The sequence below is a fragment of the Mesoplodon bidens genome, assembly GCF_964165515.1.
Source record: "Mesoplodon bidens genome assembly, chromosome: 4".
In the NCBI taxonomy this organism is placed as follows: Eukaryota; Metazoa; Chordata; class Mammalia; order Artiodactyla; family Ziphiidae; genus Mesoplodon; species Mesoplodon bidens.
The window spans coordinates 58030183-58055447 of record NC_138160.1 but is presented as its reverse complement, the minus strand read 5'-3'; the positions used below and the strand labels follow the sequence as shown (position 1 = coordinate 58055447).

Sequence of the window (25265 nt, the reverse complement as noted above, 5' to 3'; positions counted from 1 at the left end):
ATAGATGAGGCAGTTACTGATGAAAGGCAAAGAAAAAATTTAAAGCTAGGAGTTTGTCTCAAACTGAAGTCTCAGGGTACAATTAAGAAAGCTAAATCAGGGTACAGTGCATTGCTTCAATCTTACAGATTTCCATCAAAAGGCTAGGAAAATTGCATTAGCAAGGAGCAGGGGGACTTTTCGTTAAGAAAAACTAGTCAAAGAACACATACCTCCCATCCCTCTGATTTTCTGAGACCTCAAGAAATGTGTCACTGGACACCTTTGACCAAAAAAGGGAACAGAAGCCCTGAACATGCAGACATCTGCATTTCTTTTCTTTTTAAGTTTGCTATATTTGAAGTAGAATAGCACAGTGTGGTAGAGACTGCTAATTTTCTAACCAATATCCACATTTCCCTTCTTTGTTTTGATAACAGAGCTCCCTAACTTTAACTGATGCCGTCGTGTACGGAACTCAAAAACTGTATTTCTCAGGTTCGTCTGCAACTAGATGTGGTCATGGGATCAAGCTCTCGCCATTAACATGTAAGTACAAGTTGCTGGGTGAGACATTTGGGAAAGCATTCTTAAAAGGGACCAACTTCTTTGTCCTCCTGCGTTCTCCTACTTCTTGCTGGAATAGATGTAATGGATAGAAGTCACGTGCTTAGGATAGGGGTATGGAAATACAAGAGGCCAGGTCCCTGATGACATCACGGAATGTCACACCAGACCTAGACCGACCACCTCTGGTTTTCTACTTGGAAGAAAAAGAAATCCTCTAATTTGTATAGACTCTTGTATTTTTAGAGTCTGCATTGCTTCCAGCCAAATGCAGCTCTTAAACATACAGGTGAGACGCTGCCACAACGGGGTTTATGAGAAATAATAAGTCCTGTCTCCTTTCCTACCGGTGTGGCCTAGAACTTCCCAGCATGAGCTAGAACTTTAGGGTGGCCTTAGTGAGCAGGAGAAACAAACATTACAACATTTACCTGTGTTAACAAATAAATGATAAAAAAGCAGTGAAACTCACCACTTGTCAATTCCCCTGTAAGGTAATTCAATTCCAGAATGGGTCTAGATTTCTAGAGAAATGATTAGAATTCAAATAAAATCAGTGGAGAACTACCCTTTGTTGGCCTCTGCTACTTTCAGACATATTTGAGAAGTGGAAATTAGTCCTCTTACGTTAAGCAGCGATGCTAAGTAAAGAGGAGGCTACAGTTCTTCTGCAATTGATGGGTTTAAATTGAGACTCAAAGGGCAGAGTCAACACGCACACGCCTCGATGAGATCATGTGCTCAACCAGTTCGGTGCGGAGCAAGCATGAGCCGGGAAACGGGGAGCCAGGCCCTCTGGGTCGTGTCAGCAGCAGGAGCAATTTCAATGAAAAGAAAATTAAGTTGAGGGGAAAAATTAGGTAAGTTCATATTCCAACTGACAGCAAGAAAAGATTTTCGTGTAAGGCATTAATTTTTAAAGTAGATCAGAAAACAACTTCATTTATTTCTGCTGATACTGACTGAACAGACTCTATTCAGTCTACTTGTTGGGTTTCCATTTCTGAATAATCAACAAATTGCCCTTAAGGATTCTAAGCAGATGACTCAGCCTTTGAGAAGCTAGGGCCCAGAATTAAATTATTTTTTTAAAAACCTGCTCTAATAACAGAGACCCAGAATCTGAAAGATTATTAAACCTGAGAATGGCAACCAGCCCTTTTTCACCATTCCCGAGGAAGGAAGAAGAAACAGGCTTGTGTTGAAATATGAGAGATTTAGATTGGACACTTGCAAGAATTGCCTGAGTGAAAATTTTTAAACAATAAAACAATCTTTAAGTTTCTGGACAATGGATAATTCTGCGACCCAATTCATGGAGGGGATGGTTCATCTTCAAGATCAATTCAAGGATCCTTACAGAGCGCTTGCCAGAAACATGCCCATTCATTCGACCACGTTGATCGGCCGTCTCCCCGCCCCCCCAACCCATCTCTCCCAGGAGGAGCTGTTCCTGCTGCCAGGACTGAATAGCCGAGGAATCTAAATTCAAGGACATGGAGTATGTGCACTAATAGCAGGTTCGTTTTTTGACATCCAGTCCTGTGTTCCTTTCACCATTCCGGAGAAGCAGGTAGCTGCAGTCCTAGATAAAAGACGCACAACGCTAACCTCTGTAGGTCGGGAGTGGTGGGGAAACCCTAGGCTCTGTATGTAGTCAAACAGATTTGATTGTGTTAAAAACTTTGACTCTGCTATTTAATTAGCTGTGAGAACCTGGGTAGTTTACTTACCCTCTGATTCTTCATTTTCCACGTATAATATGGAGAAATACTGTTCTGACAGTGTTGTATACAATAAACCGACAAATGTAAGTATCTAGCGTGGCACCTTAGCTAAAATAAACTGAAACCCTGCCGATCTCACTCTCTTCCATTTCTTATCAACCCTTATTGATCCCCCCCATGCCCACTTCAACTCTAGGAGAAGCGACTAATGACCCACATAAAACTCTCACACTCTCCTGTGTTTCTTTCCCCCCTGATGCTATGAACCACCTGGAATCCTAGCAATCCTACTGCTATCCAATCATGAAATGAGTGCATCTGCAGGCCGCTCTCTCAGAAGCAGATAAATATATCAATACCTGGAGATGCTGAGCCGGCTACATCCAGTAGGAAGCTGAGAAGAAGAAAAAATAACATATGCGTCTGCTGGAAGACCGGGATTCCTGGTCTGTTTGGCTTACTGGCTCAAATGACCTGGACTTCTGGACTCTGGACCTTTGCCACCTTGGCCTCCTTCAGCTGAGAGCTTTTCAGGCTGACCTGCAGTTTCTGTTCAGGTGCCCAGTCCTGGGCCAGGGGCTGCCTGCAGGAGGCCACGGCACGTACGGCTATCAGCTCTCTTGGGTTTCGATCCACTGGTGCGATTCCTTCCCTGTCTTTTTCTGTTGCTTCCTCTGCCTCACCATTAATGCCGTGAAAACTCGCTTCTGGGACCTCTTACCTCCCTTTTTTGTGGCATTCATCAGTTTATAGCAGATGCATTACCAGGTTTTACAGATAAGTTCTTAACTGACAGCTTTGACACTCATCCCCACTCCAGGCTCCTGCCCTTTGCCAACTACAACATCTCTTTTTGGGTATTTTTCTTATATTTAGTCTCTCCCCTCCCAAACCCACCTCTTTCCCTTTTTCCCCCCCAGGTTCTCGACTATCACTGTGTCCATCTTTCTGGTTCCCTAGGCTCATCTTTCCCTCCTGTGTAGGCATTTTGAAAAATAAATTTGAGGTCAAATATAAGGCAGTCTTATCTCAGACTTCTTGGTGGAACTTGTTCCCCAGAATTTACCATAAAGGCTTATCTAGTCCTTCTCTTGAAAGTCATCTGGGCACTGGTCTGGGGGTGACATTTGAGGATAATTATGGGCAGAACTGAAAACCATGGGAGCTTGCCGTTATGCCCAATTCCTGTTCATGGGTTCTAGGATTTGTTAGAAATAAATAATCCTTTCTATTTAGCATATTTCATTTTAAACAAATACTACTGGTATTAGCAAGCATCACTGAACACTGATTACATGCCAAGCACTAACTGTGTTGTGTTCACTAACTACTTTATATGCATTATTCTTTCAATTCTCCTAATGAAAGAATGGTACTATTACTACCGCTACTTCCGATAAAAGGAAAATGGGGTGGTAGAGGTTAAGTAACTTTGCCTAAGGACTCAAAACTAGGAAGAGAACTAGCAAACTAACTAGCAAACTAGAACCCTCAGCAAAACTAACCTCCCAACAGAGAATGCCCTTTCACCTCCATGCCTCCAGGCCCACAGCCCTGTCCTCCTTCAGAACACTGCTCAGCAATGTTCTTCTCCCCAGTTCTCCTCCGTTAGCGCCTGCTGGCCAGCCCTTTGCTCCCCAGCCTGGAATACCGCACTGGCTATGACCCGCTATCCCAGTTCATGTCATGCTGGTGTTTACTCATTTCGGTTCTTCAGACAATGTTTTCCTCATCTTGACCCCTTGATGTTTCAGGAGACTGTAAGTTCCTGGACGCTAGGGGCTTTCTTTTCAACTCCCCACAACACACGTACTCAGCATACAAGCAGGGCCTCAGCAGGGCCTAGCTGAGTGGGGGCTGTGATGTCGTTAATGACAGGAGAGTCTCGTAGTCTTTTCATTGCCCCAGGAAGGCACAGACGCCTCACTGCTCACTGAAAAGGTGGGCCACGGCAGGCTGGCAACAAAGTAAGGATGAAAATGGCTCACATTCATTGAGTGCTTACCAGGTTAGATGCCACCTTATGCCGTAGGTGTACTGACTCCGTGAGTCAGGTACCATGGATAGGATGTTATCAGCACGCAGGCTCTTCCTAAGTCTCAGTGGAGAGACTGCAGAGTCCATCTCCCTTCTCTCTAAATCGACAGCCTTCTGTAGTCATGTGTTACACCTGCAGCATTTAGCCACCTCTTATATCTGAGCATATCTGTGTTTCCCACCTATTTATACACTCCTGGAAGCACATATTGACTCCTCTCATAGGGCTCCATTATAACTCTCACACAGTGATCAATAAATGAACAGAATGGATGAAGACCTTGGGAGATCAAAAGTCATTTGTTGTACACAGACAAAAAAAATCCAGACTTCATTTTATTACATTTCAAGCCTTACTTTAAACCATAAGGAAGTCACTTACATTTAAATTAGTGCAGATTATGCTTTCTGGCTTCATGATTTGAGAAAAAATGGATATAGCTTTTGCCAGCTGGTTCTAAAAGGAAGAAAAACAAGTCATACCCCCAAGGCATATAAACATTACTCTGCTATCATAAAGATCATTTAAAGATGTCAGGATAGTCCTATTCATGGTGCCCCAGGGTTTTGAAGTCCACAAAGAAAAAAAGTTTTTTGGTAATCAAAAATGAACATTCTATAAAGTGTTTCCTACAGTGGCATGTTACTGAATGTTTTAACCACCTGCCCGAGTTCCACGTTTTAAGACGGGGGCATAAAGTTGGCATTTCCCCTTCTCTCAATGGAATGAGCTTTCAAAAAAAAACAAGGTTGAGAAATAGAAATGCACACCCATCTTTGACATAATTAGAACATAGCAGAAACCTCAAACCACAGAAGAAATTTGCATTGCCAAAAACACTGGAGATGGAGCATACGCGAGTTCCAGACAAAGCAGTAAGAGGAGGATGTTGCTGCATATCTCAGAAGGAGTGCACAAAGTAGTTCTCAAAGGTGAGGGCACAGCCTGAAGTACTAAATTCCTGTTTACAATGATGATAATAGAGTTTCGGACTAGTAATGAGGTCTTTGGATCCTTTTGGTGGCAGAGGTGAGGCTAATCAAGAATTTACACAGATCAGCCATACTTGCAGGAAACAATATGTCACTTATAGCAGCAGCAGAGAAGAGACTTTTCATTGAAAATCACCTACATGCCTACTCCCATTGGCCAGGAAGAAATAGAGCCAATGCGTATTTGTAGACAAAACTCAGAAATAAAGAAAAGTCCTGCTAGCCTAGAACATGGCAACATGGCGCTATTCTCTTCTGACATGAATCTTCTGCAAGTGGCTGGTCTAAGCATCTTTCAATGATGAATAACCAAAGAAGAACCAGCATGTAAACTATATAAAGACATCATGAGGAAGAAAGAAAAAAAGGATTACAGCAAGAAAAAAAACAAAAACAAAACTGGCTGATGAAGAACTCCCAAAGGAAAAATGTTTTCATGGATATAAGGGACAGAAAAGAGAAAAACTAACAAGATCAAGTCACTCAGAAGTGGAAAAAAAAAAAAAATTCAGGCAGCCCTCAGATTTCTCCATAGCAACATTCCATACTAGAAGACAAAAAAAAAAAAAAAGCCGAAGAAAACCTCAAGTAAAGGAAATATCACCTCACAATTTTATATCTGGCCAAACTGTAGTTCAGGTTTAAAAAAAAAAAAAGGGCAAATAATTTTAAATACCAAGAACTCAAGGAGTACTGTTCCCCTGAGGAATTTACTAGAACACATTTCGGAGAGCCTTAAATTAAAACCATTCCCTGAGCACGTTACATGGTAAACGAATCATTTGAAATTTCCACTTTATTTGAGAAACTTCTCGGAGTACAGCCTCCCTCATTGATTTTCCATAGGATCCTGGCCAGCCCCGTGTAAACAGCAGTGCATGTTAGGCCCTCAACTATAAATGAAAACATTCTTTGGAGGCAGAGGTATAGATGTAGGTTGCCATGGCACCAAAGGCACTGGTCTCTTTATGGGGACTTTTTCTTTATGACAGAGTCAGAGGAAAAAAGATAAAAGCAAGAACAAATGAAAGTAGTAAAGCCTTGCATACTCCTAATTCGCTTATGTGCACCCCAAAGCCTTACCTGGTTCAGAGCTAATGCCACTGCAAAACAGGATGCTCTCCTGGAGAGGATTTCTCCCTTGATGAGGGCTTCTTCTCTTAACGTGGTACAGATTGTAAAAGATTCAGGGCTATTCTGGGGGAAGACAGGATTGCTCAATAAATAAACATCACAAACCTTTAGGTTAATAAGATGATTAATGGTGCCCAGTGTTTCAGATTTCCTTTTGGAAGAATTTCCTGGAGCCTATCTCAAGCCGCTTAAAAGATTAAGCTCCATATAGAGACTATTTGCAAATAGACTCAGTTATCTATATATTAGCAGCTCAAATCTTAAATGAACTTTATTTTTAGCTCTTTGTCGGTTTTCTGACTTGGGGCAGCTTTACCCACAAACATACAGGTCTCTTCTCATCCAGGCAGGCTGGTTTCAAGACATAGGTACCATAACATACACGTGTGAAGAGTCAGCCTGCTACTACCGTATTAAATGATAAGAGTAAAGCTTAGCAACACCACAGAACTTTTCCTTAGGGGGTTTCCAATCTGAAAATATCCATGTTAAGTCAAATGTTTGAAAACATGAAAACATATCTGAATGGAAATCATGAAAGAATCCCATAAAACCAGATGCCTTAAAACAAAAACCAAACAGAAAAAAACCACACACACCAGGAAGATGAGTGATATACAACGTAGCAGACAGCAGCGGTAAGACAGAATTCTCTTCCTTTGTCTATGTTGTAGGTGGGTTAGGTTTACGAGAGCAGCATTAGTTCTGTACCTGTGTGTGTCTGTCATGGCGTGATTCGTAACTCAAATCCTAAAGGAAAACCTGAATTTAATGAGAGGGGACGGTTCCCGGAATTGGCTTGGAATTTGTAACAGCTGAACAGTTCAATTTTTCAACTCCAGTCTCCACTGGAGTGAAACAAGTTATTCTTGAACACAACATAGGGCAGCGGTCCCCACCCTTTTTGGCACCAGGGACAGGTTTCGTGGAAGACAGCTGTTCCACGGAGCTGGGGGTGGGGGTGGAGATGGGTCAGGCGGTAATGCGAGCGATGGGGAGTGATGGGGAGCGGTGGGGAGCGGCAGGTGAAGCTTCGCTTGTTTGCCCACCGCTCACCTCCTGCTGTGCGGCCCGGTTCCTAACAGGCCGCGGACTGCCACCGGTCCGCAGCCTGGGGATTGGGGACCCCTGTTATAGGGGAGAAAAGTCCTCTGGCCCTTTGTAAGTAGTAGAGTTAAATTCTCTCCACTTCAGTATATGCTCAGGGAGACATCTCTAAGAAGGTCAGGAAACTGTGTATCACAGTGCTGAAGAACCGATGCTCAAGTGTGTGTCATGTTGGCCTCTGTTCACAGAATCATAAAGTGGCAGGATTGGAAAGGATCATCTAGTAATCCAGCGGTCAGCAAACTACGACCCTGGGGCCAAAGCCAGCCTATGGCTAAAAATGGTTCTTAGATTTTTAAAGATTTGTAAAAACAAAAACAAAGAAGATGTGACTAGGACCGTAAGTGGTAGAGACTGTATGTGGCCCCCAAAGCCTAAAATATTAACTATCTGGCCTTTTATAGAAAAAGCTTGCGGGCTCCTGAATCCAAATGCTTCATTTCACAAATGAGGTAAGTGACCACTTCAAAGCCAGTTCACGTTAAAGTTGAGACTAGACTCCACATTTCTCAATTTCCAAGTTGGTTTCTTCCCCCTGTAACCCAACTGCCCCTCTTGTTTTGGAAAATTGGTATTGCTGTGCTTTTCAGGGAAATGTTTCAATAGCCATGTTCTACCTTACTTAGTGTTCCTTCATTTTCAGTATAAAAAGGTTTTGTTAAGTTTCCAGTGTTAAAACGGCAAGAATGTGTAGAGTAATGCATGGAATCTTGGTCACTGTACTATTTCAGTCACCATTTATGTATTCAATAAGTAATAAAGAAACAGTCTACGTGCAAGAAACAATCCTGATACAGTAATGAGACAGGGATTTATAAGTCATGCTCTCTGCTCTCAAAGAACTCATTTTAATGTCACATACATTTATTAAAGATCACTTGTGAACCAGGCACCGTTAGGTGCTGGCAAATAAAGATGCCTCAAGGAGTTTACCCTCTAGTGGGGAGGATGAAATGTGCATCCACTTAGTAGATCAGGCAGTGTTATAAGTGCCATGTCTGTGAATACAAATAGATCACAATCAAGGGATACTGAAGGACAGAGAGAGCACTTCCAACTTAGGTGATCACAGAAAAATTCACACATGAGGACAAAGTAGCCCTTGAGTTCACCAGTGAAGGATGCTAAGACATCCATGGGAGAGGGCCACAGAGAAGACTGGTCTGGTGAGGTCCAGCAAGAGAAAGAGGCCTCTAAAGCAGAGTGTGAACCCAGCATGCTGTTTCTTGTTCTCATTATCTACACAAATGCCAGAAAAGATGGAAAGACGATAAAATTGCTTTTCCCATGATAAAACTGTCTGACATGGCTAACTTGGGTTTGCTAAAAATGAACATATTTAAAATGGAAATATCTGCACCAGATGGAAAACAGACTTCAGGGGAACTGAATTTTATTTGTAGAGAAAAAAAAAAATCCTCTCTCAAACATTACCCAAAATGCTCTAAAAGTTTAGGGAAGACAGTCTTACCAGTTTGTAGCAAATTGCAAAAGCAAGGACGTAAGTATCTTTGTTGAACTTCACATCTTGGTTTTTCATCTCAATCAGTACTTCCAATGCACCTGTCAAAAGCCAGGAGTGGGCCGGTAGTGTTAAATGCATTCAAGTGAGTTCAGAGTCCTCTACTATTGATTCCCAGAGTTCAATCTGTTTAGCTCCATCTACTGAAAAGTATACTTCAGCACAATAAAAACTTTAAAAGTCATTTATCAATTAACTAAATTTCAAAATAAATTATCAGGTCATGCAGGAAGAACTAGTATTTTAAAACCTATTATAATTGCAGCATAAGTAAAATCTGGGGTGTTTAAGTCATGATGTGATGCAATAATGTTTTCACACTTAAAGAATGGGGTCTCCATAATTCAGCCACTCATCAGGAATATAAAGATCATTTTTACATAGTCCATTGTTTTTCAGCAAACATAAATTGTGATACTTACTTTTATATTTACCTTTGATAAACAACATATCCATCAAAATATTGAATGATGTGGAGTCTGAGAAGAAACCTCGTAAATGCTAATGAAGAAAAACAATATAGTTTAGTTAAAAGGTAAAACTATTAAGGGAGTACTTATACTGCATCTTCTCTGTCTAGGACTGTCTACATATTTTATTCATTTAGCAAAAAAAATTTAAACGGTGCCCACTCTTTTGGGGTCATGCCTTTAGCAATGGGCACAGTGAACAAGAGGCAAAAGATACGGCAAGAGATCTCTAGGTTTCAGAAATACAGTGAAGGACGTCTTTATGCAATGGGCTCTGTCAAGCTTAGAAGAAAAGAAGCAAGCCGGTTAGCCCTCCTGGGGGTTGTCTTGGAACCTGGGTGCAGAATATTAACACAAAGTGGCAGCTATAAGTATGCTTGAGGGCTAAGGTGGGAGAGGCTTACACAACTATGATCCTCTTTTGGCAAACGAATAATAGTTGATTATTCACTTTTTGAAATAACTCACTAAAACAGTGGTTCTCAACATTTTTAATGGGATGATAATGTGACACATGCCATTCAAATACACCATTAAATGTCTTGTGCAAGTCTGTTATTTTGTTTTTTGAGACCCTATTAGGCAGACCCTATTCTAGGTGTTAAGAATAAAGAAATGGGGGCTTCCCTGGTGGCGCAGTGGTTGAGAGTCCGCCTGCCGGTGCAGGGGACACGGGTTTGAGCCCTGGTCTGGGAGGATCCCACATGCCGCGGAGCAGCTGGGCCCGTGTGCCTCAGCTACTGAGCCTGCGCTCTGGAGCCTGTGCTCCGCAACAAGAGAAGCCACCTCGGTGGGAGGCCCGCGCACCACGAGGAGTGCTTCCCGCTCGCTTAACTAGAGAGAGCCCGCGCAGCGATGAAGACCAATGCAGCCATAAATAAATAAATAAATAAATAAATAAATAAACAAACAAACAAACATAAATAAATAAAGCAAATGCAAAAAAATATTAAAAAAAAAGAATAAAGAAATGATGAAGGAGACAAAGGCCCTGCCCTAAACTCTAGTAGGGCTTATAATCTAGGGGAGCTTAAATTCTGGCAGAGGAGACAATGAACAAGTGAATAAAACAAGCAGAAGAAATAAAAATATAATTTCAAGTATCAATAAGGGCTGTGAAGAACAACGGAACAGGATAAAGGGAACAGAGGAGATGACGGAAGGTGGTCAGGGAAGGCCCTCTGAGAGGAGGAGACCTCAAGGAAGTGATGCAGATGTGGAGCACTCCAGTCGGAGGCCACGGGCCTGTTGTCTGAGAGAAAACCAGAAGGTCCACAGTGGAGTAAGCAAGAGGGAGCATGGCAGGAGATGAAGTACCACAACGGGACCTTGAGGGCATGGTCAGGGGTCTGAGTTCTATGCTAAGTGGGATGGGAAGCCGCCAGAGCAGCCCCGTCCATAGGGAGAGATTGCAAGCCTCAAGTGTGAGCCATGTATGTGACTCTAAATTTTCAAGTAGTTTCATTTAAAAAAGTAAAAAGAAAGATGTGAATTCAGTTTCATAATATGTTACTTAACCCACCAAATCCAAAATTTCAACATGTAATCAATATAAAACATTATTAATAAGATACTTTACATTCTCCTTTTTATGCCAGGTGTTTAAAATCCATCATGTATTTTACACTACAGCCCATGTAAATCTGAACTAGCCGCAGTCCAAGGCCTCCAGGGGTACACGGGGGTAGTGGCTACCATATTGGCGGCACTTCAGGGTTCTGGGCAGGGGACACGACAGGGTAAGGTGGAAGCAGGATTAGGCTTTATGGCACTTGACTCTAATTCAGTTTATTTTACAACTCCAGGAAACGTATACATACATGAATGTTTCATGCCCAGGTAGGTTAAAAAAAACAAAAAACTTTACCCTCATTTTCTTTCTTTTTGTTTCTTTTTATCATTATACTCATGGCTAGGATTTATTACAGTGAAACGTTTGTTTTCTTTTAATTATAACATTAACATATGCTTATTACAAAATAGTCAAACAATACAAAAGTATATACAGTAAAAAGTGAGGATTTCCTCTAATTCTACCCCCTGAAGATAAGCAGTAGTTTAGTGTATATCCTTCTAGATTTTTAAAACATATATGCTATAATGTAAATATGTATGTATATTTCTTCTTTTAGGAAAAAATAGGCTCAAACTAATCCATACTGTTCTTAAACCACCTTTTCTCTGCTTACTAATATATTATGGTCATCTTTCTAATACCCAGGGTCCTTAAAAGAGGGGCAAGGTGAGAGTTAACAGTTCCTCCATAGATACAAGACTTTATATGAAAAAAAGTAAGAGGCAAAAGGACAACTTAGTTTTGGAGATTCTTAAAAATATTAAAATGTCCCAGGGGGCCAGCCCTGGCCCCAAAATTTAATAAATGTTTCTGACCATGGATGAATTTATAATGTCTCTGAGTCCCCGTTTCCTCATCTGTAAAATGGAAATAATAATAGTACCTACCTCGCCAGGGCTATTGTGGGAAACAAATGAAATGAAACATGTATAATGCTTAAGCATGATGCTGCGAACTTGGTAAATATTCAATGAATAATTACAAAACTAATTATTGTTACTTTTGCTTTTAGGAAAATAAAATCAGAATATGTGAAAAGCAGAAATTCTGAAAACAGAAAAGCACTTTACAACATAGCCTTCAACCAGGAGTAAAAATACGAAAACAGGAGAGAGGCACAGGTGAAGAAGAGGAAAGGCAGTCTTAAAATGGCAGCCTGCCTCCAACTATCCCCCACTAAAAGCTCCTCAAAAGAGAAGATGTCAGTCCCAGGTGGACACACATCCAAGGTAGGTAGATACCTTGTAATCTGTACTTACACCTCTTCCACACCTGTGTATAAAGAGACCTACACCTCTTCATAGGCAATGACTCCAAGGAAACCTTAAAAATCCAGGGAAGAGCTCATTCCCTCAACCCAGCAGCCTTTCTCTGAAAATCTAACCCAGAAATAATGTGTATAGAAGAGCTTCCCTTCCTAAATTCACTGAAAACACTCCATCCTCAGCGCAAGGAAGTCACCATGGCAGGGAAAGCAATTGGGAGACAGTAACCTGGTCTTTGATGAGCTCCACTGCAGATTCCTCAAGATCCAACTCGTAGCACAACCTCATGAAAAGTGGTCCAAACTTGTACTCCCCCAAAGTGATATTCCTGTTCTCTGCATGGTACCTGGTAATCAAAATAATTCAGTGAGCCAAACAGTGGGACCTGAGGAAAGACAGACCGTGGCATGCACTCTACTAGGTGTTGGGGACACAGCAAAGAATGAGGTCCTCTCACAGTCTGGAGGGGAAAGTGCAGAATTAAAGATGACCAGAAGAATCCTGGCAAGCAGAAGTATACTAGGCATTTAAATAAACAAACAAGATCGTTAGAGGCCCACATACTCTGAAATAAAAGAAAGTAAAAATGCAGATTGTAATCATCTCAATTTACCAACAACCTGCTAGGACTGAATGTGAGCATATGTCAGGGAATAGCAGGGGTCTTGTATCTGTAAGCCCAGCAGAATGGACTGTCTCCTTCCATGCTCCTGGAGAAGAACAAGGAAAGGAGTGGGGTGATGCTGTGTCCCCCTCAAGTCTGGCTTTATCCCCATATGGGATGGCAAATGACCAATAGGTGCATTTTACAATTTAGACCAATTTCTCTGTTTTTCTTGGCTAAGGGAAAAGTATATGTGGACTACAGTCACCTAGCCAAACAAATTAAATGCAGCTTTGAAACTTTAGTTTTAGAAAAAGGCTAGTTTCAAAGACAGTGATGTTTTATATGTATGTGGCTTGGGATTTCTACAAGCAGCCAGTCTGCCAGTTAGAACTGCAGAACTGAAAATCCCCCCCATAAATTTCCTTTCAATAACCAACTCTTTCTGCTTTAGACACCAAGAAGACACAATCTGGTGACAAAACAAGTACCTCACGATTGCATGTAAATCAGATTTTAGGAAGCTCTGATTTTAAAGAACAGAATATTCTTTTACCTTCTGCTAAAATCACTGAGAAAAGTCATAATAGCATATGGATAGTCTATTTTAAACATATATACTGCCAAAAAGAACGATGAGTGTACTTTTAAAGATATATTTCATAATCCAATTATAAAAGTTACAAAAAATATTCATTGCTTCATTTACAACAGTTATGAATTAACTTATTATATCAAAATATCAAGTTGTAAACCTTAAAAATATACAAGTTTTATTTGTTAATTATACCTCAATAAAGCTGGAGGAAAGAAGAAATAATTAAGTTATTAAAAGGCAATATAGTGTCGTGATTAAGGATCTTTAGACTCTGATTCCAAAATGACAGTTCAAATCCCAGCTGTTTTACTTACTAACTGTGTAACCATGAGCAAATTAATTAATGACTCTGTACCTCAGTTTCCTCATCTGTAAAATGGAGATAAGAAAAGATCTCAACTCAGAGAGTTTTTGTGAGGATCAAATGAGATGATATGCCTGACACACAGGAAGCCTTACACATATGCTCCCTCTTATACAATGTAAGGCACGCTGAGGAAGACATCTTTAAAAATCAAAGTATTTCAGTAAATAATCTCAAGAGAAATGTGTGCCAGATTAAAAACAAAAATGAAAAATTTCCTAACTTAAATGACATTCACACTAATAAAAGTGCTAGAAAGTCACAGAGCTAGTTAATATCACCTCTTCTTGACAAGAAACATTCAAGTTAGAGGATCTAAAACCCTTCTATAAACCAAACAACAGCATGTGGTCCAGACTATGAGGAGATTCAGTTGTTCCCCATTTTGGCTCAATAAAGAGCTTATGTTCTGGCTCGTTGCTCTTTTTCCCCAACGGGGGGCCGCCTGTCTCAGGAAGAGAGAGAACAGGTTGGTTAGGCCGAGGATCGACCGCCCCCCCCACAGCTTGTCCAGCTGTCCACAAGTAGAGGGAAAGGACAGCAACCAGGCAGAAAGTATTAGCATCAATAAAGGGATTATGAGTCATACTTTGCATGTTTATGACAAAAATAAGAGTGGAAGGAGCATTTAGAATGTTATCCTGTTTTGTTACTCTTGTAAACATCTGATAGCTTTGGGTAGTAAAAAGAAAACTGAGTAAAATGAGCCAGAGGGTCTCAAATGATTCAACTGTATGAAACTGAAATAGCAGGTTTAGGTTTGCAGATACAGTGTGACTGTGAATTAGCATAATCCCTTTTGGAAAATAATCTGGCAGTCTGTATTGACAAGCTTTAAAAGGTGCATGCCCTCCGATCCCCAAAAGGAAATAAAGAATAAATTTTATGCATAGAGTTTGCTCATCATGGCATTATTTATCCTGGTGAAAAATTAGAAATAATTTAGACGTTCAACAATAGGGGCACAGTTAATTAAAATACCTAACCTATAATCGAACAGTGTATAGCCATTAAAATATGATTCCTAGAGTATTAACAGGCAAAAATATTTATGCTACAATGCTAATTAGAAAACAAGAAAATATCACTTTATATACACAGTAATAACTACAGCTATGTAAAATAAACCCTACCTAAACCTCAGAATCTTTGCATGAAAAAAAATCAGTGAGAAAATATATCAAAATATTAACAGTGGTTTCTTGGATGTGGTAGACAGGCCCCAAAGGTGGCCGCCACCATTCCTCCCTGTATGTGCACACGGCTCCGTCCTTCCAGAGGTGGAATCCCTTCCCCTCCCCGTGGATCGGGGCTGGCCGCTAACTCGCCCTGACCAAGAGAATGGGACGGGAGTGAAGACGTGCCAATCCTCGGCAGCCCCACAAGGCCTGCAGCTTCCACGTGTGCTGTGCGCTAGTGCAGCTCAGGCTGGACTCGTGAGCAGTGAGGTTCTACCAGCGGGGGGAGGGGCTGCATGCAGGGGCACTGAGGCTTCAGAAACGCAAGCGAAGCCTTCTTGGACCTCCCGGCTGAGCCCACTAAAGCTGACTGCAGGGGTGCAGGTGACTTCAGCCGATAACAGTAAGAACTGCCCAGCTGAGACAGGCCTCAGTTCCTGACCAACAGAGTTATGAGAAATAATAATCAGTCGTCATTTTAAGTCATTAAGTTCTGGTGTGGTTTGTTATACAGCAAGAGACAATCGAAACAGCAAACTGTGTGATGTAGGCAGTGTTTCTTCTTTCTACTTTTTCGTGTTTTTCGAAGTTTCAATGAAATTTGCATAGTTCTGTTTTTCTTTTCCTTTTTACAAACAACATTAATTTTATCACATTATAAAATTAATAATGTCCCTTATAGACAAGTTTGAGAAATCAGAAAAGTACACATTTAGACGAACAAAAAATATATTTCAAAGAACCACGGTTAACTTACGGTATGTATTCTTCCAGTATTCCATATATGAATACCTCGTATTTTTCTCTGTAAATGTACAGTATAAATGCAGGTTCATGTATAGAAATGTATCTTTAAAGAATGGTGAAAGGAAGCTGTTGATTTGGTGCCATCCTGCTCCCAAGAGACACCTTTGCTCGGTTTCCTAACAGCAGACTGTGATTACATATGAGTTCCTTCTGGCATGAGGAAGTCTGATAAGGGATCCGAGACAGTGAATGTAACAGGCTTAAGCCCGTAGCGGGGAGGCTAGTTCGGAGTCCACTGAAGTGATCCAAGTGAGAGGTGTGAGGCCTGAGCTAAGACACTGGTAATGGGGACAGAGAGAGGAAGGCCAGGGATGAGAGACACCACGGAGCAGACGCAGGAGGAGGGCAAATGAGATCGGGGGGAAAGCATGACAGGTCAGTGTGACGGCAAACACAGCAAGAGGAAGAAATCTGTGTAAGCTGAATGTGAAGACCTTGGGAACGTGTAAGTGGCCTTGGTGAAGAGGTTGGTGATCTCCTGGGGCATGAATTATCTGTTTTTCTATCTTCGGCACCTGGCACGTAGTAGGAACCCAATAAGTGTTTGCCAAATGAATGAATGAATATAAATGTGTGGAGCTCAGGGCAGGCATCTGGACAAGAGATTGGGAAGTCACCAGTTTAGAGGTGAGAGCTGAAATCTTGGAGGTAGATGAGATTGCTCAGGAAAAAGGAGAGAGTAGGAAAAGCCAAAGGCTGGCAGGATTTTAAGGAAATGCCTCACCTGTAAATGACATTTTTAGCCAGCTCCACATCGTCCCAGGACTCACACAAATGAAGTAAGGTTCTCAACTCCTCTTTCAAGATGAGCTTACTCTGGGTCAGTTTCTCTTCCAAGTTTCTCAAATAGGTTTCTGGAAGAAAGCACAGTGTGGTGGTCATCACTTAGGCTGCCTCAGACCGTCAGGAGGCTGAGCTCAGGGAGAAGGGGAGGCTAGAACCTGGCACAATGCAAAGAGCCACTGAGAGGGGCTCACAGCCATGCAGCTCCCATCACTGGCTGGTCTTGAGAGCAGAGTGTCAGACGTGGTGTATCAAGCAGCGAATCTGTCACAGGGCACAGGCCCAGACCTCACTCCAGACTTCCCAACACAGACTCTCTGGGAGTAGGAGCACAAGAATGTGCATTTTTGACTACCTGGGTGATGCTTATGCACCGTAAAGTTTGAGAACGAACGTCCCAGAGGCTTAGCCCAAAGAACTGTATCTACAGGTGACCCATGAGAAAAAAAAGGTAACCGAGATATCCAAACCATCAACTGGCAGGGCACCTAGCAGGAAAACTGAAAGGAAAATGTGGTCAGCCCACAATGGATTACTCACATGATTCAAGAATACTTCACGTCTTTTTCACTTGATTCCATTTTACCACTTTTTCATTCCTCCTGGTCCCTCTCTACTCAGTTGTTAGAAAGCATGCCACAGTACTGCATAATGCACAGGGGGTAAAAGAGTCCTCTAAACAGCAGCAAACCCTCTTTTAGTAACAGAATCATTTCAAGGTGATCACGGTCTATGTCCCTTGTCTTGTATCTGATCAACTGTGGAGACAATCAAACACCAACAGGAAACACTGCTTCTTGGCATTAGGAAGGGACTGTATTTTTGGCAGAATGTAGGGTGAGATGCAAGGCAGCCACCAAGCAAACATCTGCTTTCCAGAAGGCAGGGCTGTTCTCAGTATCAGAAGCTGCGAAAGTCTACAGGATTTGTTCCAAGGCCCAGAGCTCCGAAGGAATGCTGCTTAAAGGAATGGCACAATATACATTAAAAACACAAGATCGGGAATCTAAGGCAGACACTGCTCTCGATTTATAAGAAAAGAAGGTCCATTAGGTTTGAATTAATGCAATGGACCCTCCAATCTCTATTTGCAGAATCGTGTAATGGTTAAAGGTTTTAGAGTTGGGAAGACATGGGCTGAAATCTGGGCTCTGCCACTTGCATGCTATGGGGAGATCTGGGGAGGCCTGTCTCTGAGACAAGATTCATGTGTGAAGTGAGGACCATGATACCTACCTCATGGGGTCATCCTGAGATAATGTACGTAAAGCACTTAGCACAGAGCCCAGCATGTAGTGACTGCCAGGAGATCATAGACATATTGTTATTATTTTCATTCCTCTGTCACGAGGATTTATTCTATTAAATATTTCTAATCAATTTCCAACCTAAAAGATTTTAATGGGACGTCTTTACATCTTGTACTTCTTAATACTTAATAAGTCCAAAGTTTCAACAGATGTAATTTGTATTTTAAAACAAATCCATCAAAATTAAGTGCTTATCGTATATTACAGTCAGAGGTATCCTTCTTTGTGTGAGAGACACAAGGAAGGATAAGGTACGGTTCCTACCCTGAAAGAGCTTAGAGTCTATTTGAGAAGACAAGATATATTTCTATAAAGCTACCTGAAAATAATGACAGAGTAGGTGACATGTGACAGTATAAACGTAACAGGAGAGAGGAGAGAAATCAGGGCAGCAGAAACAGACCAGGTCTGGTGGAAGTGGAGAGGTACCAGAGAGGAAGGAAGGGGCTGGGTAGGGGTGGCAAAGCTGAGGGGGTGGGGAACTGTCGGTATGGGAATCAGCATGAGAAAAAGCACAGAACTGGGGGAAAAGGGGGTGAGGGGAGACCGTGACTAGATTAACAGGAAATCACACTGGTTCTAGAAAGGGTGAGATCCACTGTGGAAGAGCTAGGAAGCTGGCGGGAAGGGGCAAGTTTGTACACGATGTGGTATATAACAGAGTACCATTGTGGGTTCTTATAATGATGAAATGTGGACAGGGTTTTATAAATACCTGACAGTGGAGTAGATGGGCACTCATATTAATTGCCTTTCAGAACATATGCACGACTGTCACAGTCTTAGAAAGACTATGACAACTGGAATAACAACTAGGTAGTGACACGAGGCCCTAACTGCGAACTTCACAGAGCTCCAGGCAACCTGGGGTGAGAAGAAAAGACTGAAGTAAAATCTAGATTGAGTCTACTAAAGTGGCGATTAATCTGTTTTCCGTCCCTCTTATCTTCTTGTTCTGTAGGTGGTTTTGTACAACAGCATGACAGCGGACCTGTGAAGGAAGACTGCTTTCTGGAGAGATGAGAAGCAAGGAGTGTTCATTGGGTGCTCACAAACATCTGACAGTGAGAAGGAGGAAAGCTGGAAAAGTAAGTAGGACAAACAAAAGAGTTGTTATTAAAAAAGAGGAGAGCCTTGCTGTGTTTAGAAAGGAATCTGAAGTACTGGGAAAAACTCAACGTGCAGGAGAGGTGGGAATGAATGCAACAAGATTTCTCAGATGCTGAAAGGGAATAAGACCTAGGGTGGTGGTGCCATGTTTTTAGCTTTTTACAATAAAAATTTTCAAACATACCTAAAAGTAGAGAGAACAGTAAAATCACCTCCCACATGCCCATCACTCAGCCTCAACAGTTATCAATGTTTTGCTGTTTTTTTAAAGAAACCTTTGTTTTAGTCTACTGATTCTTCCAGCACACAGTAGAAAATATGAAAATGCATCATCATTCATTTTTTGTTTCATTTTATATCATTTATCTATAGATATGTATGTGTATACTGGAGATGCAATGCAAATTGTATTTTTTACTGAGGGTGGCATCAAGAAGTCTGAAAGCCAATCATGTGGAGCAGTTCTTTTCAGACTTTTTTTTTTTTTGCTGTACGCGGGCCTCTCACTGTTGTGGCCTCTCCTGTTGTGGAGCACAGGCTCCAGATGCGCAGGCTCAGCGGCCATGGCTCACAGGCCCAGCCACTCCGCAGCACGTGGGATCTTCCCGGACCGGGGCACGAACCCATGTCCCCTGCATTGGCACGCGGACTCTCAACCAGTGCGCCACCAGGGAAGCCCTCAGACTTTATTTTGCAGACAAATTGTCTGGGGCCCGAGATTTGGCATTTCTATCCACCTCTCACTTGCTGCTAATCCTTGAACCTCACTCTGAGTGGCACTGATCTAGAGGACTGGTTGCAGCACTAGTTTTAGTATTTCTCTGGGGTCCTGGGAGAAGGGACAAGAGAAGAGCGGTAGACTCTGCCATAACAGAGTGAGGTGAAAGGGGCATGCAAGGGCAGACTAGGAAACTAAGAATAAATCATCTCAGTTTCTTCTGTGAGATAAGGTCATTGAAGAAGAGACTGAACAGGGATAAAGACAGAGGGAAGTTTAACGACAGATCAATGAAAGAAGTAATGAAATCGATTTGATTACCTTTGGTGCCAGGAAGATTACATGCAACAGCCACCTTCTTATGCTGAAAGTCCTTTAATTTCACAATATTATCTGTAAGTAGATATCTTTTAGCTAAAAATCAGAGAAGAGAAAGTAAAATCATTTTGACTGTTTCATACTTAGCAAATAAGGTGTCGAGCTTGACTGTCTCTTTCTAATAACTGATCTTATCTTCGGTTAGTATAAATAACCCACCTAGACAGGTACAAATATAAGTCACCCTGGTGGGGAAAAAAATGTCCAAACTACCAAAGAATGCAAATCCTCCACAAGACAAGTTTTGTCTGTGAGCTAGTGATTAACTGGGTATGGGGATGGGTAGACAGGAATCTGGGATCTGAAAGACAGATAGCAAAACAGGTATATCTAGATTTGGTTTAAACAGGTAGAAGCATATAGGGTAGGGGAAAAAGCTATAGTGTGACCATTGGAATTCCCAGGACTGTCATTTGTGAAATGAGGCATTATGGCCTCTCAGATTTGGACTCTTGGTATCCTCTAGATACATCAGGAATCACTGACCACAACTTAGCAGAAATGATCAGTTTAGGAAACATCATTTCTTTAGGATGCTCGGCTGTGCATGAACTGGAGCTTGGCCAAAGAATCGTCCAAAACAAAAGCTCTGTGTACTACAATAACAATGTAACAACAAAAATTGCTGATTTCTAGAGAGGCAGTCCAGAGAAGGGGTTACAGTAGGACTGCCTGTGTTTAAACCCTTCCTCTACCAGTTCCCTCTGACCTTGGGCAAATTACTTAGCTTTGCGGTTTCCTCCTCTGTAAATGAAGAATAGTACCTCTCTCACTGGGTGATGTGAGGAGGAAAGGAATGAATGTATGTAAAATGTATTACAGGAAAGCCTGACACAAAGTGTTAAATATTTTATTATCACTCTTCAAATTTAATCATTTTCATAAAGATATTAAGGGATAATTTTACAAATAAAGAAACCTGCTCAGAGTCTTTCAGACTGTTCGCTACAGAGCTGGACTCCAAACTCATAGTCTTTGACCTCCCCTCCCAAACTCTGCAGGACAGTACACCCAGGGCGGAGGGGGTGTTCCCGGGCGCAGCACAGCTCCATCCGAGGGAATACTACAGCCCCCAGGTCAAGAGCCCAGCCCATCTGTCCTTTGATTCCCAGGCACACGGGCGTCCACGACATCCAGAGGCCACCACTGTACCCACGTGCAGAGGGCAAGTGCATGCTCGATTGCTCTAGGCCCCTGAGTGAGGCGCTGTTATTTCTCCAAAGAGATGCCCGCTCCAAAGCTCCCTTCTGTCCCATCCCTCCCCTCCTTCACGGCCCAAGGCCGCGGATACCTCCGAGACGGCAGCGGCTGCAGGTGGAGCCCAAGCCTCCCAACCCTGGATACACCAAACTCCGCAGCGCCTGCTGCGGTAGGACTTGCTTCGGAGGCCGAAAGGCAGCCGCCATCCTGTCCCGGGCCGCACCAATTGCGGGAGCCGGGGGGGGGGGCGTGGACTGTGCCCAGCCCTTCTTCCGCCCGCAGTCCCCCTACCGGCCATCCCTTTGGTATGCTCCAAGATGGCGGTCCACGTGGTGCGGCGCGGGATGCTCTGGGCGCGGAAAGTGTCGCTGCCTCAGCTCTCCCTGACAGGTTGGTGGCTGCTACCTTCGTGGGGCTGCTTCATTAGGCCCCTGAGAACTCTGTTCCTTCAGTAAAGGGAGCAGTGGGCTTTTAAGGGGAGAGGAAGTGCTTCTGGGATCTAGTTGCTAGAGAAACCCCTGGAGGTGTTCGGTAGCACAGAGAGGGGAGGTAAGGTCTATGACCCATCTCCTTCCCTAAGATAATAGTGTCTGCCTATCCAAAGGTGTGAAGAGCAGAGGAAGTCCTACCATGAGAGCTTTTGCGTATGGTTTGCCGGGTTTGTGTGTGAGGGTGGTCATCTCTTTGCTGCCCGTGAAAAGCCCAAATGTGTCCCCCCGGGGTTATGAAATTTCTCTCCCTGTTGAGTTTCCTTAGAGGGGCGTCACAAACGTTCTCCTCAACACCTGACGCGTGGCCAGACCCTTGGTTTTCACTTGGTGAAGGAATTTCTCAGTACTAATCTCAGTTTACCTGATGACCTTGGGCGCAACTTTTGATTGACTTTTCTTTGCCCAAGTTTTCCGTTCAGACAATAAATGCTAATAGTTACTTTTAAAGTACTTTGATATCCGAATGAGTGACGGCTCACTCAAAGCCTGTTTACAGGACCTGCTGATGAAGACATTGGGAAAAACTTTCTTAATTCACAGAAGCTAAATCCTGACAGATGTATCTGATTATATGATTAAAATAGAGTAATCACAACTGATTTTTCCAATGCCTATTATCTCCTCTTTCCAACATACCTCCTCTAGCCCCTGTTAAAAAGCAACACATACAGTTTTGCCCACACGCCTTTAAATATCAACGTGAAACCTTATAGCTGGCCACCAGACGTTTTCTGAGAATTAACTGATTGACCTAGCTAATGAAAATGTTTCATGTCACACATTAGGTAAAGTGGTCTGCACAGTACTTGGTACCTCAGTAAGAATTAATTGTTGTAGCTGTTTACTAGCTTGTTTACTTATGTTGTTACTAATGCTTTTCAATTTAAACAAGACCTTGGATTGTCTATCAGGGAAAGTATCATAGCTGCTTAGGATATTCGGGGGCAGTCATACTAACAAGGGAATGGAAATTAGATAAAGGTGAATTGAGAGAATTTCCAGTGAGCATTTTGATTGTAGTTTGAAATGGTGAGCTCATGATAGGTTACACCTGTGCTGTTCCATTGTAGTAGCCGGGAGCTACACATGGCTATTTAAATTAGTTTAAATTTAAAAATCCTGTTCTTTAGTCACATTAGCTACATTTTAAGTGCTCAGTAGACACCTGTGGCTAGTGGCTACTGTATTGAACAGTTCAGAATTGAACATCTCCTTCATTACAGAAAGTTATACTGCACAAGCAGGGGGTTAGACCACAGGTGAAAGGAGTCTTGAAATCAGGACCTGAAGGGTATAAGGCAAGTGATATAAGTATGTAGGATAGTACATTATGGACCACTGGGGGTTTGAGAATGCTGATAAGGAGCTTTAAGTCATCAAAACATCTTGAACCATTACCAGATAAAAGAGGAAAAAAATTGTACAAACTCAGGACGAATCAGTATTTGGAATACTTTGGTGCTTCCGCTGATTCTCCCTACAACATAATGGATAAGGGCAACTAAAGTGATCAAGAGGATGAGAGAAAGATTTATTGAGATGAACTGAAAAAGTGACTTCAGTATGTGAAGAGGCTAGAGAGGGAAACTTTTTGGGCACTTACTACATAGTGGACATTAGGCTAGGTACTTAATATATGCCCTTATTTAAATTATGATACAGTATTTCCCTGTTTTACATATGAATAAAGAGCCTCAGAGACCTGGTGTAACTTGCCCACATTTTTATAAAATTTTTAATAACAAGGCTAGGATTCACACTTAGACTTTGTGACTCTAAAGCCTATCTGTGTTCACAATCACACTGCTTCCCTTTGGATGGAAAACATGTTTGGAGACATTTTACCAAAGGCCAAATTAACTATAAAATAAGTAAGTTTTTAATAAGTATTTACTAAACTTTGAAATTCTGGTCCATGGAGGTATCTTTTCAGAATTAAGCAGGGGAGATACTTGCTTTTTAGTGGATAGTTATCTTAGAATATTGTTGCTCTTAAAGTTGACTGGCTGAAGGGTTAGCAGGTTCAAGAAGGGTATATATATATGCTCTTGGGTGGCATATTCGGAGTGGGATTAAACGGGCTCAGAGATCTAAACTTGTGAGGCTGATAACATCCTATCCCCTTGTTACTTCAATGTTATCTGAGGGTCAACATCATCATCACCTGGGAACTTTTAGAAATGCAGAATCTCTGTTCCCACCCCAGACGTACTGATCAGAATCTGCATTTTATCAAGATTCATATGCACATTAAGGTTTGAGAAGGTGATCTAGATTTTCCATTTTGCCATTGTCCACTTAATGTCCTGTCTGGCTTCATAGAAATTCTTTGGTTTTAACGTTAATATACAGAACCCTCAACTACCATACAGAGATGGGAAAAACTTTAAGTGATGTCATTTAAAAGTATCTCAGAAAGATGAATATCCTCCTTTAAAAGGTTTACAGATAATGGAATGTCTGTCTATCTGAAGGTGTAGTAATTTCCTATTGCTGCTGTAACAAACTACCACAAATTTGGTGGCTTAAGACAATGTAGATTTATTACCTTACTATTCTATAGGTCAGAAGTCTGATACAGAGTCTTTTTGTGTTAAAATCAAGGTGTTGAAAGGGGTGTATTCCCTTTAGGAATCTCTAGGGGTGAATCTGTTTCCCTAGCCTTTTCCATCTTCTGGAGACCACCTGCATTCTTTGGCTCATCGTCCCTTTCTCAAACATCTTCAAAGCGAGCAGTGGCAAGTCAGGTCCTTCTTATATACCTCTGTCTTTCATGCATCACACTAACAACCTGTCTCCCTCTTCCACTTTTTAAGGACCTGTGAATATATTGAGCCCACCTGGACTTCCCTGGCAATCCAGTCATTAAGACTCTGCGCTTCCAGTGCAGGGGGCTCGGGTTTGATCCCTGGTTAGGGAACTAAGATCCCACATGCCGTACAGTGTGGCCAAACAAACAAACCCTGAGCCCACCTGGACAACCCAGGACAGTCTTCTCACTTTAAGATCAGCTGATGTGCTGGTATTTTTTTTTTGGCGGTACGCGCGGGCCTCTCACTGCTGTGGCCTCTCCTGTTGCGGAGCACAGGCTCCGGACGCGCAGGCTCAGCGGCCATGGCTCACGGGCCCAGCCGCTCCACGGCATGTGGGATCTTCCCGGACCGGGGCACGAACCTGCGTCCCCTGCATCGGCAGGCAGACTCCCAACCACTGCACCACCAGGGAAGCCCCGGATGTGCTGATCTTAATTCCATCTGTCACCTTAATCCCCCTTTCTCATGTACCCTAATATTCACAGGTTCTGGGGACTCGGACATGGACATCTTTTGGGGGGGACATTATTCTGC

At 42.3% G+C, this 25265-nt stretch overlaps 2 protein-coding genes across 6 annotated transcripts in view; one reads left to right on the top strand and one right to left on the bottom strand.

Annotated features, from left to right (window-relative positions):
- The window catches only part of PTCD2 (pentatricopeptide repeat domain 2), a 28443-nt gene extending 6798 nt beyond the window's left edge, over positions 1-21645 (bottom strand). The window contains exons 1-8 of one of the 2 annotated variants that reach the window (XM_081231994.1): positions 21519-21645; positions 20171-20263; positions 16653-16782; positions 12606-12723; positions 9501-9567; positions 9016-9107; positions 6387-6500; positions 4693-4767 (exon numbers count right to left, since the gene is read on the bottom strand). In XM_081231994.1, coding sequence (XP_081088120.1) covers positions 4693-4767; positions 6387-6500; positions 9016-9107; positions 9501-9567; positions 12606-12723; positions 16653-16782; positions 20171-20263; positions 21519-21633 — 804 coding nt within the window. In that variant the 5' untranslated portion in view covers positions 21634-21645. Of the gene's footprint in view, positions 1-4692; positions 4768-6386; positions 6501-9015; positions 9108-9488; positions 9568-12605; positions 12724-16652; positions 16783-17251; positions 17466-20170; positions 20264-21518 lie in introns of those variants that run through there. The other variant, XM_081231995.1, reaches the window with a different exon arrangement.
- Positions 21646-21738: 93 nt separating this feature from the next.
- Positions 21739-25265, top strand: part of MRPS27 (mitochondrial ribosomal protein S27) — a 128767-nt gene continuing 125240 nt past the window's right edge. For all 4 annotated transcript variants that reach the window (XR_014015687.1, XM_081231993.1, XM_081231992.1 and 1 more), the window contains exon 1: positions 21739-21817. Coding sequence is in view for 3 of the 4 variants with exons in the window: in XM_081231993.1 (XP_081088119.1) it covers positions 21745-21817 (73 nt within the window). In the remaining variant the exon portion in view is untranslated. The remainder of the gene's footprint in view (positions 21818-25265) is intronic.